The following is a 14,514-nucleotide window of genomic DNA, read 5'->3' on the forward strand; positions in this document are numbered from 1 at the left end:
AACAGCAGATTTAAATTGTTGCCTGAAAATGTACTAACTTTTTTTTTTTTTTTTTTTTTTTTTTTTTTTTTTTTTTTTTTTTTTTCCTAGTTATTCATAACTTTTTGTGCTATATAATATGTAAAGATTTTTTGAAATTCGTGTTTCCTTTATCTTCATTAAATGCTAAACCTCCTCACTAAATTCATTGTCATTACAAATAGCATCTAGTCTGTTTCCTGCAATGATTGCTCCTGTTACCCACTACGAAGGGGAATAATTCTTTACTTATAGCAATTGTTTATTTACTTTTAAAGGAAGCTGTATATTCTGATTTTATTTATTTATTTATTTTTTTTACAAATTCAGCAAGACGAGGCAAGCCGAACCAAACCGTATCTTGCTCACGTTTCTCGGCAAAAATGCACCTTAACATTTGCATCTTTTATCTCCTCCAGCAATGTGACTTCCATTGTGTAGTGTTAATTTTTTTTGTCCATATTACACTTCCTCAGTAACGTAGATCTTTCTCCACATACTGCTTGGCGAACTGGAGGTGATGTTGGCAATGTCATTTGTTCAACATCTATTTGATGATGTTCTGTGGTGTATCCCTACTATATGTAGTCATTTTCTGTGTGGCCTGTTAGCAGAAGCTGTAGGTCTTCATGAATTTAGCTGCATTGGTGAATGAGGGTAGTCATGCTGGGGCCCTCCCCCTCTTCCCACCTTGTATACCTGTATATAATCCCTCATCCCATTGGCCTCTATTTGGAATTCCAGCTTTCCTAATATATTTATATATTCACTACTTGTTTGTGTTCAGTTCATGTTCTATAATGAAGAATAAAATGTAGTAGTATCATTTCTGTTTATTCAGTGTGTTTGGTTCTGGAAAAAAATCCAAAAGTTTGATTAGGTGCTACTATATGGTGCAGCCTCAGGTAGTATTTACAAAGGTCTTGGTGATTTAAGACAGTTTTTTATCTAATATAGTTGCCATACATAGATGTTTAAAGCATGAAGTGTTTTTGTGTTTCAAGAAATACACAGTTATAATTGTGTTGAAAGAAGGGGGAAATGCTGCCTTGCCTCCATAGGCGTTGCCATTTCATTAAACTAATAATTTGAAGAGTATCCCACAACATCAACAAATACTAATATTACATGTATTATTATAACTTATTAGGGAAAAAATCAAACAGCTTACTTTCTTTCCCATAATATATATTAATACACTTATTGCATAATTACATTCTACCCATCACACTCTTTGTTACAAACTATCGTGGAGTTTTACTTCATTTATGAAAATGTTATGTATGCTATGTTTACTTGAGTGATTGCCAGATATATACACATAGGACCCAGCAAATGTACCGAAAAATAATTCTGAAATTGTACAAATAAAGTTATACACATGTACATATATATTTATGTACATGCACACATATACAAATACATAAATCATTAACATTTATACATTCAGAGCATACATATAGACACATACATGTACATATACATGTACATGTATTCTCACGTGTAGGTATATTCTCACATATACATTTATTCTCACATGTACATATATTCACACCTGCACATATATTCTCACATGTACATGTATATATTTTCACACATACATATAGTTATATTAACACATGTACATATATTCACTCCAGTTGATGAAGCTTGCATTTAGCTTCATCTCTTATTGCTGTGTATGCTCCTACTGATGTTTGTAAAGTCGACATGAAAGAGATGTTTTACGCTAAACTTGCTTCTGTGTCATATTGTTCGGGGTAGGTTCAGTGCGGTATCTGACTGTGAATGAACAGCTATGAGACTTGCAAGGTTCCAGAAACAGGATTTCTGGCTCTTGGTACCAGCACTCCAACCCTCATTGTTGGACATGGTACAGGGATGTGGGTAATGCAGCCAATGAGATTGGCCACATCCTTATTAGTACTCCTTGGAGGATCCTCCAGAACTGCAGGGTGTATAGGAGTGTTGAGTTTTGTGGTACTGACCATAAATTGGTTGTGGCTCCCCTCCGGGTACACTTCAAAACTCCTCATCAGTCCGATGATCACCCTAAGGCGTTTCATTTGGACAGGCTGAGGGAGGGGGAGTGTGCCCAGGTGTTTGGTGAGGCAATTTCTAGTCATTCTAAGGTGTTCTACAACCAGATAGACCCTGTAATTCTGTAGAACACTTTCTAATTGGGGATTGATATTTGCATTGTTCTCAGGTGCTCAGGACTCAGTCTCTATTAAGAAGAGACAAAGAACAGTTTTTAAGGAGTCTTGCAGAGGAGGTCAAAGGCCTTTTCTCAGTAAATGACTCTCATCCTGCCTACCAAGCTCTGAGAAAGCTGAACTCCAAGCCCTCTTCACAGGCAACTGCAGTCCACTCAGCAAGTGGCCAGATTGTCTCAGATCTTGTTGCGGTATGAGTGTTAAGCTAAGTATTTTGAGCAGCTATAGAAGGTTGATCCACCAACAGTTAACTTGGTAATGTCGAGATTCCGTTACTGGATCCATACTCCCTTACTGAAGTTAAGGGTAAAGCAGTAGGTATCTGCAGTATCCCAGCTGAACTGTTAAAGGCTGTTGGTGAACCCATGGCACGGGGGTTGCATGCTGTCCTGGCTGCCATCTGGCAGTCTGGTATTGTTCCCCCTGACCTGTTGAGGGGTTTGGTCATCCCTCTCTGGAAAGTGAAAGGGGATCGATGAGACTGCAGCAACCAATGTGGCATCACACTGATATATATATAGGCAAGGTACTCGCTCACATCCTTCTGAGGCGTTTCAGAGACCACCTGCTGAAGCACCAGAAGCCGGAGGAATGTGGATTCACTCCAAGTCACACAGACCATACCCTGACGCTTCAACTCATTGTGGAGCGCCGCTGAGAGTTCAGGTGTGGGCTGCTTGCACCCTGTATCAAACTCAAGAAGGCATTTGATATGGTGCATCAGGAGTCACTCTGGGAGATCCTGAGACTGAAGGGGATTCTAACAGTGATAACTGGATTAATAGCAAGCCTGTATACTGGTAATGAAATTGCTGTATAGTGTGGTGGGGGCTTGTCAAGCTTCTTTCCTGTTAGTTTAGGAGTGATGCAAGGCTGTGTCCTTATACTAACACTTTTCAACACTTGCATGGATTGGATACTGGGCAAAGCTATTGTCCAGAGTCAATGTGGAGCAACTCTGGGCAGTATCAAGATTACTGACCATGACTTTGCTGATGATGTTGCTATTTTGAGTCTTTGGAAACCTTTGTGGTAGCTCTGGATGCTCTGGTTTATAAGTCTCTTGGACCAAGACCAAGATCCAGGATTTTAGGGACTTGTTAGAAGCTGTTCGGTTGATACATGCTTGCAGCAAGGACACTGAAGTCGTAGAGATCTTTACATACCTTGGTAGTGTAGTTCATAACTGAGCTGTCAGACCAGGAAGTCAGTAGACAGATTGGCCTGGCAACTGGAGTCATGAGCTCTCTCAACAAGAGTATTTGGAGATGCTGGTACCTGTGCATAAAGGCCAGCTACATGTTGTCAAGGTCCCAGTTTTACTGTACAGTAGTGAAATCAGGGTATTATCCTGTGCCTTTGAGTCTCGTCTTGATGCTTTTTGTAATAGGAGGGGGACCACATGTCCAACCAACGGTTGCATCATGAGCCTCACACAGGACCAGTTACTTGCACAATCCATGATCACAAACTCAGGCCATACACCCACCTGGCTCATTTCCCACAGGTTGATCCTACCAACGAGGTTGTCTAGTACAGAGACAACCCTGGGTGGAGGCCTTTGGGACAACCTAGGAAGTCGTGGCTTGGGCAGATCAATCAAACCTGTCGTGTGGAGCTCACGATGGGCCGAGTCCTTGCCTGGTGGCTCACCATGAGGGATCCTCATAGGTGGAAAGACAGAGTGGATGCAGTTATGCACACCTATCAGGGTTAATACCCCAATGATGATATATTCACAGTTGTTCATCCATGCATTTTCATATATGCACGTACATCCCAATATTCACATATACATGTATGCATATACACCCATCATGTACAAGTTTGCTTATGCATCCATCATGTACAAGTATGCTTATGCACCCATCATGTGCAATTAAACTTATGCACCCATCATGTACAAGTGTGCTTATTCACCCTTCCCCTCCCAATACCTTGCGCATTGTTGTTGTGGAAGGGCTTAGGAGATGGGGGGCTGACAACCAAGGTAGGGGATCACTCCTACCTTGGGCCTCAGCCCTCAGCTCAAGTAATTTTGCTTGGATCTTTTCTTTTCTTTCCTCTTCTGTATCTTCTTCATCCCCTTCTATCCCATTTGTAAGGTATGAGAGCCATGTTGAAACGATGAAAGGCTGACTTTGTGTCAGTCACGAACAGCCTCCTCATGAGCACGTCATTCCCTTGGTTAATTGCGTAGCCCTTACCCCTTATGAGGACCCTGAGGGGTAGACTTTCTTTTCCCCAGTTTCTTCAGGCTCACCATGGCCAATAATAAAGATTCTTTACCTTTAATAGGGGCATTAAGGCTTGCCCTAGCATCAACGAGCCAATCTGAATTTGATTTTGATGGTTTTCCAACCCCTGCCCAGCCTTTGACCATGGCTCTGACCACTGATACTAATACCCGCTCTTCGACGCTTACTGACAATTCTCTCCATTCTGAACCACCCACCCAGGTTATTCCTTAACCTCCAGAAAACACCCCTTCCTCTCTCCCAACATTCTCCTCTCCATCTCTTACTGCACAGTCCTCTTCAATGTCTACCCTATCTTCCCATATTACTACTATTCATCCTTATTGTCCTCCCCCACACAGAACTACTCAACTCCATACCACCTCATCTTCCTCTCGCCCTCTTCCTTCTACTGCCTCTACCTCTGCAAACCTTTTGAGAACTGTCATCTTCACCCAACACCCCTCCAGAAACCCTTGAAGACCTCCAAAACTTCCAAAAGATGAACCAAGGGAACACTCCGCTCCCTCACCCACCCCCCAATCCCTCTGTTCCTACTCCTTCTACATTTAAAGTATTTGCAGATATCCATCCACTTCAAGTTCCCTCCACCCCCTTCCTCCTACACCCTCCCAACCAAAGACTATATACGAAAGACAGGAAACATGCTATCTAACGCATTCTAAAAAATGTGAGCGCCCCGGTCGTCCAGCGCCATCTGTTGACTCAACGTCCAACTAAACGTCTGACGTCCTTCAGTGAGGGTGCGCTCACTTGAGCTCATGTTCTTGGTCAGTTCTGACTTATTCAGAGGGGGTTGCGAATAGCTTATTTACTAATATATATGTGTATGTGTGTGTATATATATATATATATATATATATATATATATATATATATATATATATATATATATATATATCATGACTTTGTAGTAGCATTTATTTTCTTTATATAATTCCTTTGCCCCTCACAGCCCAAAACTACCCATTTGGCAATTTAAGGCTGGTTAACAACTGTAAATTGTTTTTTATATATCAGTTTTTTTCACTCTTGATGTTAAATGTATCATCAGCTTACGTCAAATTTTAGCTTAAAGCTTGCACTATATTGTTAAGTAGATTTTTGGCCTCTACTTTTTTTTAGAGGGGCATCATGACTTGATACCTTTACCAATCAAAATAATTTCTTGTGATCCAATTTATATCTTGCTTATGTCAATCTGATCATCACATATCTTAGGTTACATCTAAAAAAGCCTAAATATTACAAACCTTTCATTTTCCTTGGAAAAAAATATGAAATATAAGTTGTTTATTCTCTTCTTTTTGCTTTTTACAAGCAGAACAAGGATAAGACTTTCCTGGCAATGTCGGGACTGTCATAACAATATTCGCGCGTCTATGTAAATAAACAGACGGGTATGAGATGACGTCACGAGATGCTCACTAACGCTATCTATTGGGCCGACGCTGCATAACTCACAGGATTTTGCTTGACTTTCCGGTTGTTCGTAGATAGTCTTTGCTCCCAACATACCCTACCCTCTCTATCACTCCCACTTGAATACTCACATGAATCCCCTCTATCACAACAGTTTCCTTCTCCAGACCCCTCCCATCCAGACATTCTTCATAATACTTCACCACCTTCCCCACTCCCCCTTTCTCATCCCTCGAATTATTCTCCTACTTCTCCAACAGCCACCTTTGTTTTCCTTGAACATGTCCCAATTCCTTCTCTGGTCACAGATACAATGCAATTCACTCAATTGCTCTAACCTCTTAACCCATCTTAATAATCCCTGCTATACTTCATTTACTTCCATCTTTTCCCTTATCCTTACCATACTTTCCTATAACACCCTCTATGCTTTGACATCTAACACCCTCCTCTCTCCCCAGATTATTCTACTTTTCCAACAGACATCTCTATTTTCCTTGAACATTGCTCCTCTACCTTCCCCAGTGACACACTATAATTCATTCAGTCACCTACTGCCTGAACCCTCCCCTTTCTACTAATATTCTCTAGTTAACTTACTCCCCTTTTTTTCCTTTTCACTACCACATTATCCTATAATGTTCACTAATCTTTGACATCTAACACATTTTATCCAATTCTTCAACTCCTTTACCCTTTCTGACACAATACTTTACCATAGTGTTATATGACCTTTGATGTCTAGCACATTTATTTTTTTTAAACATTAAACAAACATTATGCATCAATCATGTGCAAGTATGCTTATGCACCCATCCCCTCCCTATACCTAGCTTGTTGTCATCATGGGCGAACTTAGGAAATGAGGACAGAGACCCATCGTCCTACTGCTGTAAACCTTTTTAGTATTCTCCTTGGCCTAGCCAAGTAGGATCGATTCTTTGTGATTTCCACCACAGCCCCCTATTTTGAGAATACCATTCTCTTTCAGCAGTAACTCCAGAAACAAGTTGGTAACGTTACCTTTTGCAGTCATTCTGATCGTTCACGCCTTGTCACAATTACATCTGAAGCCCAAGCTCAGGCACTGTCTACCCTAACTGACCTTACTGGCAAACCCATTCCTGCCGACCCTCATCCATCTCAATATTTGTACTGGAACTTGTTTCTATTCCCCCAAATGCTTGTCCCATGTATAACAAGGACTGGTCTGACTGTGTAAATGACCTTTCTTGCCTTGGTGAATATGTAGTGGCAGCACAGTGTTACACTCTTCCTCCCAGAGGCCAGCGTAAATCCCACTTCAATATTACCAAGAAAGCTTCCATAGGCAAGACCTCCCCCGTGAGGTTTATATTGGTGGATTAGCTTACCATGTCCGACAATATCAACTCCTTCTTCGTCTATGTCAGAAATGTTAGTGTTTTGGCCACCCAGCCAAACTGTTGCTCCACGGCCTGCTCCCCTCTACGTGCCCAACCTGGTCATGGCCATTCAAATTGCCCTGCTCAGTCATGTACATGTGCCAGTTGTGGAGACTCCCATAATGTATTTTATAGGAACTGCCCTGCATATAAGTTTGAATGTGAGGTAGCAGTCCTTGGATTTAAACAAGGCTTCACTGTACGTGGGGGCAGACAGGAAGCACGTTTTTCTTTATTAACTTATTCCAAAACAGTCCATTGCCCTGCTCCCCCACCATCTTTACAAGATGTTTCTGCATCTCCCCAGGTATCACTCCCCAATACCCTAAAACCAATGTCTTATGTCTACTCATCCTATCCACCAGTCAAATCTGTTTTCTAATCTAAATCCAGATACTCCAATCTCTACCACTTCGCTGATACTTAACCCTCCTACTCACTTTGTTGTACCATGTAACCTAAACGTTCCATTCCACGCTCTCCTACTACATTCTCTCCTACACTTTCCCCTTCTCCTGTCCCTCAGATAGATATCTTTTCTTCTTCTCTTCCTCATAAAACCTTTGTTTCTCAGTCCTCTTTACCCAACTCCCCTCCAGAAACCCTTGAAGACCTCCAAAACTTCCTAAAGATGACCCAAGGGAAAACACTGCTCCCTCACCCACCCCCCAATCCCTCTGTTCCTACTCCTACATGTGAAGTATTTGCAGATATGCATCCTCCTCCTCAAATTCCCTCCACCCCCTTCTTCCTACACCCTTCCAATATACCCCACCCTCTCTACCGCTTCCACTTGAATACTCTCACGAAGCCCCTCTATCCTGACACTTCACTGACTTCCCCCAGTGCCCCTTTCTCATCCCTCGGATTATTCTCCTCCTACTTCTCCAACAGCCACTTCTGTTTTCCTTGAACAGTGCCCCTATTCTTTCCCCAGTCATAGATGCATTGCGATTCACTAAGTAACTCCTAAGTACCCCTTTATATTTCCCCTACCCCTTCCCAAGATACCTCATCCTCTCAACCACCCAAACCACCAATACTACCCTTTCCTATACAGTACTTTACCAGAGTGCTATATGACCTTTGATGTCTAGTACTTTTATTTTCAAGCATTAAACATTATGCACCCATCATGTACAAATATGCTTATGCACCTTTCATGTTCAAGTACATATATACACCCACCATGTACAGGCCCACATACTCGTGTACACACACGCAAATATACAGAGATGTTTCTTAGTACTTCTATATTACATTTAGTATATTTATATGAAGTTGAATTTAAACAGGCACTTTACTAATTTTATTTTAATGTTGCAATTAAATTAATACAGGCCAATTTGTTTTAAACTTATCATTTTGCCATCCTGTTAAGTCTTCCCTGTTAATCTTGCATTCCAGATGGCAAATTTGGTGCTATGATGCAAGTTGATATCCAGAATGATGGGCCAGTCACTATCAACATTGACTCGCCGTCTAAGAAGGTTAATGAGAATTGTACAGATAATCATCAGTGATGACTAAAAAAAATTGTATACATTTCTTATGTAATGTAATAAAATAATATATTCTAGACTATGATTTTATTTGATATCCTTTTCTCAATACAGAACACAAAGACAGTTACAAAAGTTATATTTACGTAACACCACACATTTCTAAGCAGTTGCCTGGGTTGCTACCATATGTTTTGCTTGGGCAAAGGCAGCCAGAACTGCAGACAACTGTATTTTTTCTGATGCACCAGAGCACAGCCGCACTTCAATGTCTGATAACCGTTCCACAAGATGAATTCTTACTTCTACTGGAAAATCAACTGAAATAAATTGGGACATATATTAGATTTTGTGTAAATACCCTTGCAGTATTTATAAATTATTACAAGTACAAATACAGGTAAATACTATCTACATTTTGTTATAAAAAATAAATATCTAACAGTTAATGGTTAAAAAGCAAAAATAAGTGTGCTAGATCTGTCATATAGCACTTTATATTAGAAACTATATTAAATGAGGGGTGAAGGGTGATAGTTGCTATGCGTCAGTTACCTAGAGTGATCTTGAAAGGTTCAAGATGGATAAAGAAATTGTGTGAATGGGCTATGGTGGGTTTAGGTAAGGGAATCACATAAGTGTTCATGTGTGTATCCAGGAGGGAGTGGAAAATGATAGAGGGGATGAAGGGAGGGAGAATGTATGTATAGTTGAAGTTCAGGGGGTGGGTTGTGTTGGGTGTAGGAGGAAGTGATGTAGGGGGAATATGAGTAGGAGGATGGATATCAGTAGTAGGTGGAGTTAAGGGGGATGGATTGTGTTGGGAGTAGGAGGAAGGGGTGTAGGGGGAATATGAGTAGGAAGAGGATTGATATCGGTAGTATCAGGAGGATGGATATCAGTAGTAGGCAGAATTGAGGGGGTTTGTTTGTGTTGAGGGGGGAATATGAGCAGAAGGGGGATGGATATCGGCAGTCACTTTGAGTGTGGAGGGAGCATGAGTTGTGGAATTTTGTGTCTCAAGTTTTGGATATCATCCATAGTTTCTGCTGTAGAGTTGGTTGGAGAGTTTTGTGAGGCAGGTTTTCTTAGGGGGAGAAGAGGAGACTGATATTTGAGGAATAAAGGTAAAGGTAGGTGGAGGTTAGTGTACACCCTAATAATGGTATTACATCTTCATTACTGGCCATGGGAAGCCTTGATTATCTAGGGGAAATAAACAGTCCACCCCTCAGTGTCCCTTAAGGGGTAAGGGCTAGACAACTAAATCGGGAATATCGTGCCCATGGTTCCCGCAGGCCGTTCAGGACTAGCACAAGGTCAACCTTTCATCCTTTCAGCATGGCTCTTAAACCTTAGGAAGTAGATAATAGAAGGGGTTGGGGAAGGGATGGAAACAGAAAGCTGGAGGGAGAAAAGGCCATGCAAAATTAGTTCAGTCGAGGGCTGAGGCCCTAGGCAGGGGAGATCCCTGCATTGGGCCTCAGTCTCTGTCTCCTAAGCCCCCCCACAACAGGCAAGGGATTTTTTTTTTTTTGGGGGGGGGGGGGGGGATGAAGAAGAAAACAATCACGATATTTGGGTCTTCACATTTTTACGTGTAGCACACATATATTCAGTCCGATTTTAACATATTATGGCTCATTTTGTAGCTGAATGGTATATCTATTACATGCTGCAATAAGGATTTGCAATATTTTTGTGCTTATAAAAAAAAAAAAAAAAAAAAAAAAAAAAAAAAATTAAATAGTATTTTGCAAGACTTCAGAATGCATGTAGATGATAGAGGATTATGATGTAGTAAGACATCTTATACCATTGTTTTGTTAATACCAAAATAATCATGAAAAGATCAGGAAAGTGATAAATGTTGATATCTCGAAACATCACCTTTAGGTGGGGGCAAATCCTCACAGCTGCAAATTATGTTTAAAATTAATGTATCATGGCTCATTCTGTCGAAAAATAAAATATCTACTTATTCCATTTTCTCCCAATTCCTGTCTGTGCTTCTTGTAAGTCACAAAAGTAAGAAAGATTTCGTTTTTTTTATTTTCGTGAAATCACCAATTTCAAAAAAGTTGAAATTGGAAGAGAGAGAGAGAGAGAGAAAAAAAGTTGTAGCTATAGGATAGTTCTGTTCAATAATAATGAAAATTGAATGTTTTATCATTTTTGAAGACGTGAGGGTAGATGAGGGAGCTGAACATTTCCTTGGGTAATGTCTGGGAATTTTTGGATGTCTTCAAGAGTTTCTAGAGGGGATTTGGGTAGGGAGGTCTGAGAAACAAAGGATCTCTTGTGAGGAGAAAAGGCGACTTATGTTCGAGGAGCAGAGGATAAAGAGGGTGTGGTAGGTAAAGATGGAGCAGAATGTTTAGGTTGTCTGGTGCGACAAGTAAAGTGGGGAAGAGGAACAACAGGTATCGGAGATGTGTTAGAGATTAGAGTATCTAGATTTAGAATGGAAAAGGGAGTTGACTGTGGGATAGGGGTGTAAAGGTAGGATGGTTCAGGGTAGAGGAAAGAGATACTGGGAGAGATGCAAAAACATCTTGAGATGGGGGATATAGAGTGAAGGCCTGTTTTGGAATAGGTTGTCGTTGTCGGGCTGTGGAGCAGCAGTGCTTGGCTGAGTGTTCAAAACGCCATTTGGGAAAGGGTCACTATAGTCGGATATGGTAGGACAATCCACCTACATAAACTTCATGAGGGTCATGTCTCCCGACACTTGGCAATACTGACATGGGACTTATGCTGGCCTCTGAGAGGAATAGTGGAGCACTGTACTGCTACTGCATCATAGTCAGCAAGGTAGGTATGTAGGTTATTTACACAGTGATCAGTTCTTCTCATATATGGGACAATCAGCTGGGGGGGATGGAAACATTTCCAGTAAAAGTATTAAAAGAGAGGTGAGGTTCAGCAGGAATGGGTTAGCCAGTAAGGTCAGTTAGGGTAGATAGTGAATAAGCTTGGGATTCTGATGTAACTGTGACTAAGCGTGAACGATCAGAGCGACTGCAAAACGTAACTTTGCCTACTTATTTTTGGAGTCATTGTTGAAAGAGAATGGTATTCTCAGAGTAGGGAGCTCGGGGGGAATCACAAAGAATTGATCCCACTTGCCTGGGCCAAAGAGAGTACTCAAGAGGTTTGCAGCAGTAGACAGTAGGAGGACAATGGGGTGATGTGGAGTGGGGTTATTCTGCAGGGGGAGGGGGGGGGGGCAATATTGAGGAAGAGGAGTAAAAAGGGAAGAGGGGTAGACATTATTAAGGACTGTGTAGCTGGAGATGAAGAGGAGAATGCTGGGAAAGAGGAAGGAGTGCTTTCTATAGGTTGAGTAATAACCTGCATGGGTGTTTAGAAATGGTCCGAGTTGTTCGTAAGCGTCAAAGAGGGGATATTAGTATCAGTGGTCAGAGCCATGATCAAAGGAGGGGCAGGGGTTGGAAAACCATCAAAATCAAATTCAGATAGGCTAACTGATAAAGGGGTAAGCTTTAATGCCCCTATTAAGGGTAAAGAATCTTCATTATTGGCCATGGTGAGCCAGAATAAGATGGGGAAAAGAAACGGTCTACTCCTCAGGGTCCCTATAAGGAGTAAAGGCTTGGCAATGAACCAAGGGAATACCGTGCCCATGGCGCCCAGAGGCCGTTTGTAACTGACACAAAGCCAGTCTTTCATCCTTTCAGCACGGCTCTTATACCTTAGGAATGGGATAGAAGGGGATGAAGAATATACAGAAAAGGAAAGGAGAGAAGAAAAGACCAAGCAAATAAGGCGATGGCTGAGGTCCAAGGTAGGGGTCATCGCCTATATTGGGCCTCAGTCTTCGTCTCCTAAGCAAGGTATTGGGAGGGTTCTTTAATGATGTGATAACTTTCTGTAGGTTCTCCTGCACCCTGCATCTCAGAAAATCCAGGATGTTCAAGTTGTCATACACAGGTAACCAAGAAACAGGACTCTGGGTAGAAAGATGCCAGCTGGAAGGCCACAGAAAGAATTAAGTAGCCAAGTGACAGTTGTCATGCAGTGCCTAGTGCAGTATTAACACTGTAAGCAGGGAGAGACCAAACAAGTCCAATCCTCACATTTGTAAGTAATACATCTGGATGAAAATTCGCCTCCTCTTTGCACATGCCTCAGTTGGATTAAAGTTGCCCAAGTACATTGTTTGCTTCCCATGATACATAAAGTTAGAAATGTGGATAAATGACACCTGGGTTATAACAGTTTCTAAGGGGTCGTTAATGTATTTTACATAAATATAATTTGTATGAGAGAGTGAGTGCGAGTGCGAGTGTGTGTGAGTGTGTGAGTGCGTGGGTGTGTGTGAGTGCGTGGGTGTGTGTGTATGAGTGCGTGGGTGTGTGTGTGTGAGTGCGTGCATGCATGCGTGCTTGCATGTATACTGAGTTCTCAAACTTACTTCTGTGAATGTAGGTATGAATCTCTGTCAGGATGTCTTGTAATGCAAGTCCTTTGGCAGTTTTTAGTTCAGAAACATCTGTTCACTCATAAGTTAAGGCACATTAATTTGGTTTTTGACCACATATTGACCTGCTTTAATGCTCAAACAAGTTGATCAATTTTGTTTATGTAAATAGTTCCTAAAGTACCAAGTCACCAAGGAGTCAATTACTAGGCCATCCTAATTCTATAAAGCCCATTTTTAAAAATCTATTTATTACTTATATTATTTACAAATGTTATCATCATAATCAATACTATTACAACATTATTAAGAAGCGTAAAAAAGGAATGGGATAAACAGGTGAGGTTAGGTAGGCCTAGGTACTGACTCTGATTATTTAACAATAGAAATTCTATGATTCAGTGTGCATTTATGAATGGCTGATTAATTCTCTAGTTAGCCAACTTTCAAATGTACTGATTATTCTGACTGTACACCTGGTGATAGGTTTTAATTTCTTTACAGCCCCTCCCTTACCTCCAGATATTGGGCGTATGCAGTCCATGGTGCGTTCTAGTGTATGTTTTATGTATATTCATAACAATGCTGCACGCAACTAAAAAAAGGAATAAATTTAGGGGAACAAACCTTATGAACCTACTGAATATTTCAAATTTACAATTCAATTATTCATAAATCAAAATACAATAATCATCCTTGTTATAGGTACAGACCCCACAGCAAATGCTTTGGCTCATTGGAACACTGCTCTTGTTCTACACTCAATGGAATCTTTTTACTTATAGCAAATCACCTAATGCTATGTCCAGACTTCTTTTGGGTTGTGACTAACTTAACAAATTCCACTTACCAACTTGCTTAGCCTGGGTTCTGCTTCACTATCAAGAGCTATAGCTATATTTCATTATAATATAAGTACACATTCTGACTTAGCCCTTTGACCACACACATCAAGCAACCATAGCTGCAATTCTAAACTATTATTCCATGTTACATGACTATAGTCCACAGCCTTAGAAGAACTTGTCTGTAGTCCTAGCCAATGTGACTACACGCCCTCTAAATAATTATATACGTGTGTGTGTGTGTGTGTGTGTGTGTGTGTGTGTGTGTGTGTGTGTGTGTGTGTGTGTGTGTGTGTGTGTGTGTGTGTGTGTGTGTGTGTGTATGTGTGTGTATGTGTGTGTATGTGTGTGTATGTGTGTGCACATGTGTGTGTGTGCACATGTG

At 41.0% G+C, this 14,514-nt stretch overlaps 2 protein-coding genes across 2 annotated transcripts in view; one reads left to right on the top strand and one right to left on the bottom strand.

Annotated features, from left to right (window-relative positions):
* Dtd (D-aminoacyl-tRNA deacylase) overlaps positions 1-8,917 on the top strand; it is a 45,870-nt gene extending 36,953 nt beyond the window's left edge. The window contains exon 6 of the mRNA XM_070143424.1: positions 8,746-8,917. Coding sequence (XP_069999525.1) covers positions 8,746-8,861 — 116 coding nt within the window. The 3' untranslated portion in view covers positions 8,862-8,917. The remainder of the gene's footprint in view (positions 1-8,745) is intronic.
* LOC113808490 (replication factor C subunit 5) lies at positions 8,913-13,356 on the bottom strand (the record flags this gene model as incomplete). The annotated part of the gene is given in 2 exon segments (XM_070143425.1): positions 8,913-9,160; positions 13,279-13,356. Coding segments are annotated over 2 exon segments (236 nt in total), but the record flags the coding sequence as incomplete, so codon positions are not given.
* Positions 13,357-14,514: the final 1,158 nt, after the last annotated feature.

This window comes from Penaeus vannamei, chromosome 30, assembly GCF_042767895.1.
Source record: "Penaeus vannamei isolate JL-2024 chromosome 30, ASM4276789v1, whole genome shotgun sequence".
Lineage (NCBI taxonomy): Eukaryota > Metazoa > Arthropoda > Malacostraca > Decapoda > Penaeidae > Penaeus > Penaeus vannamei.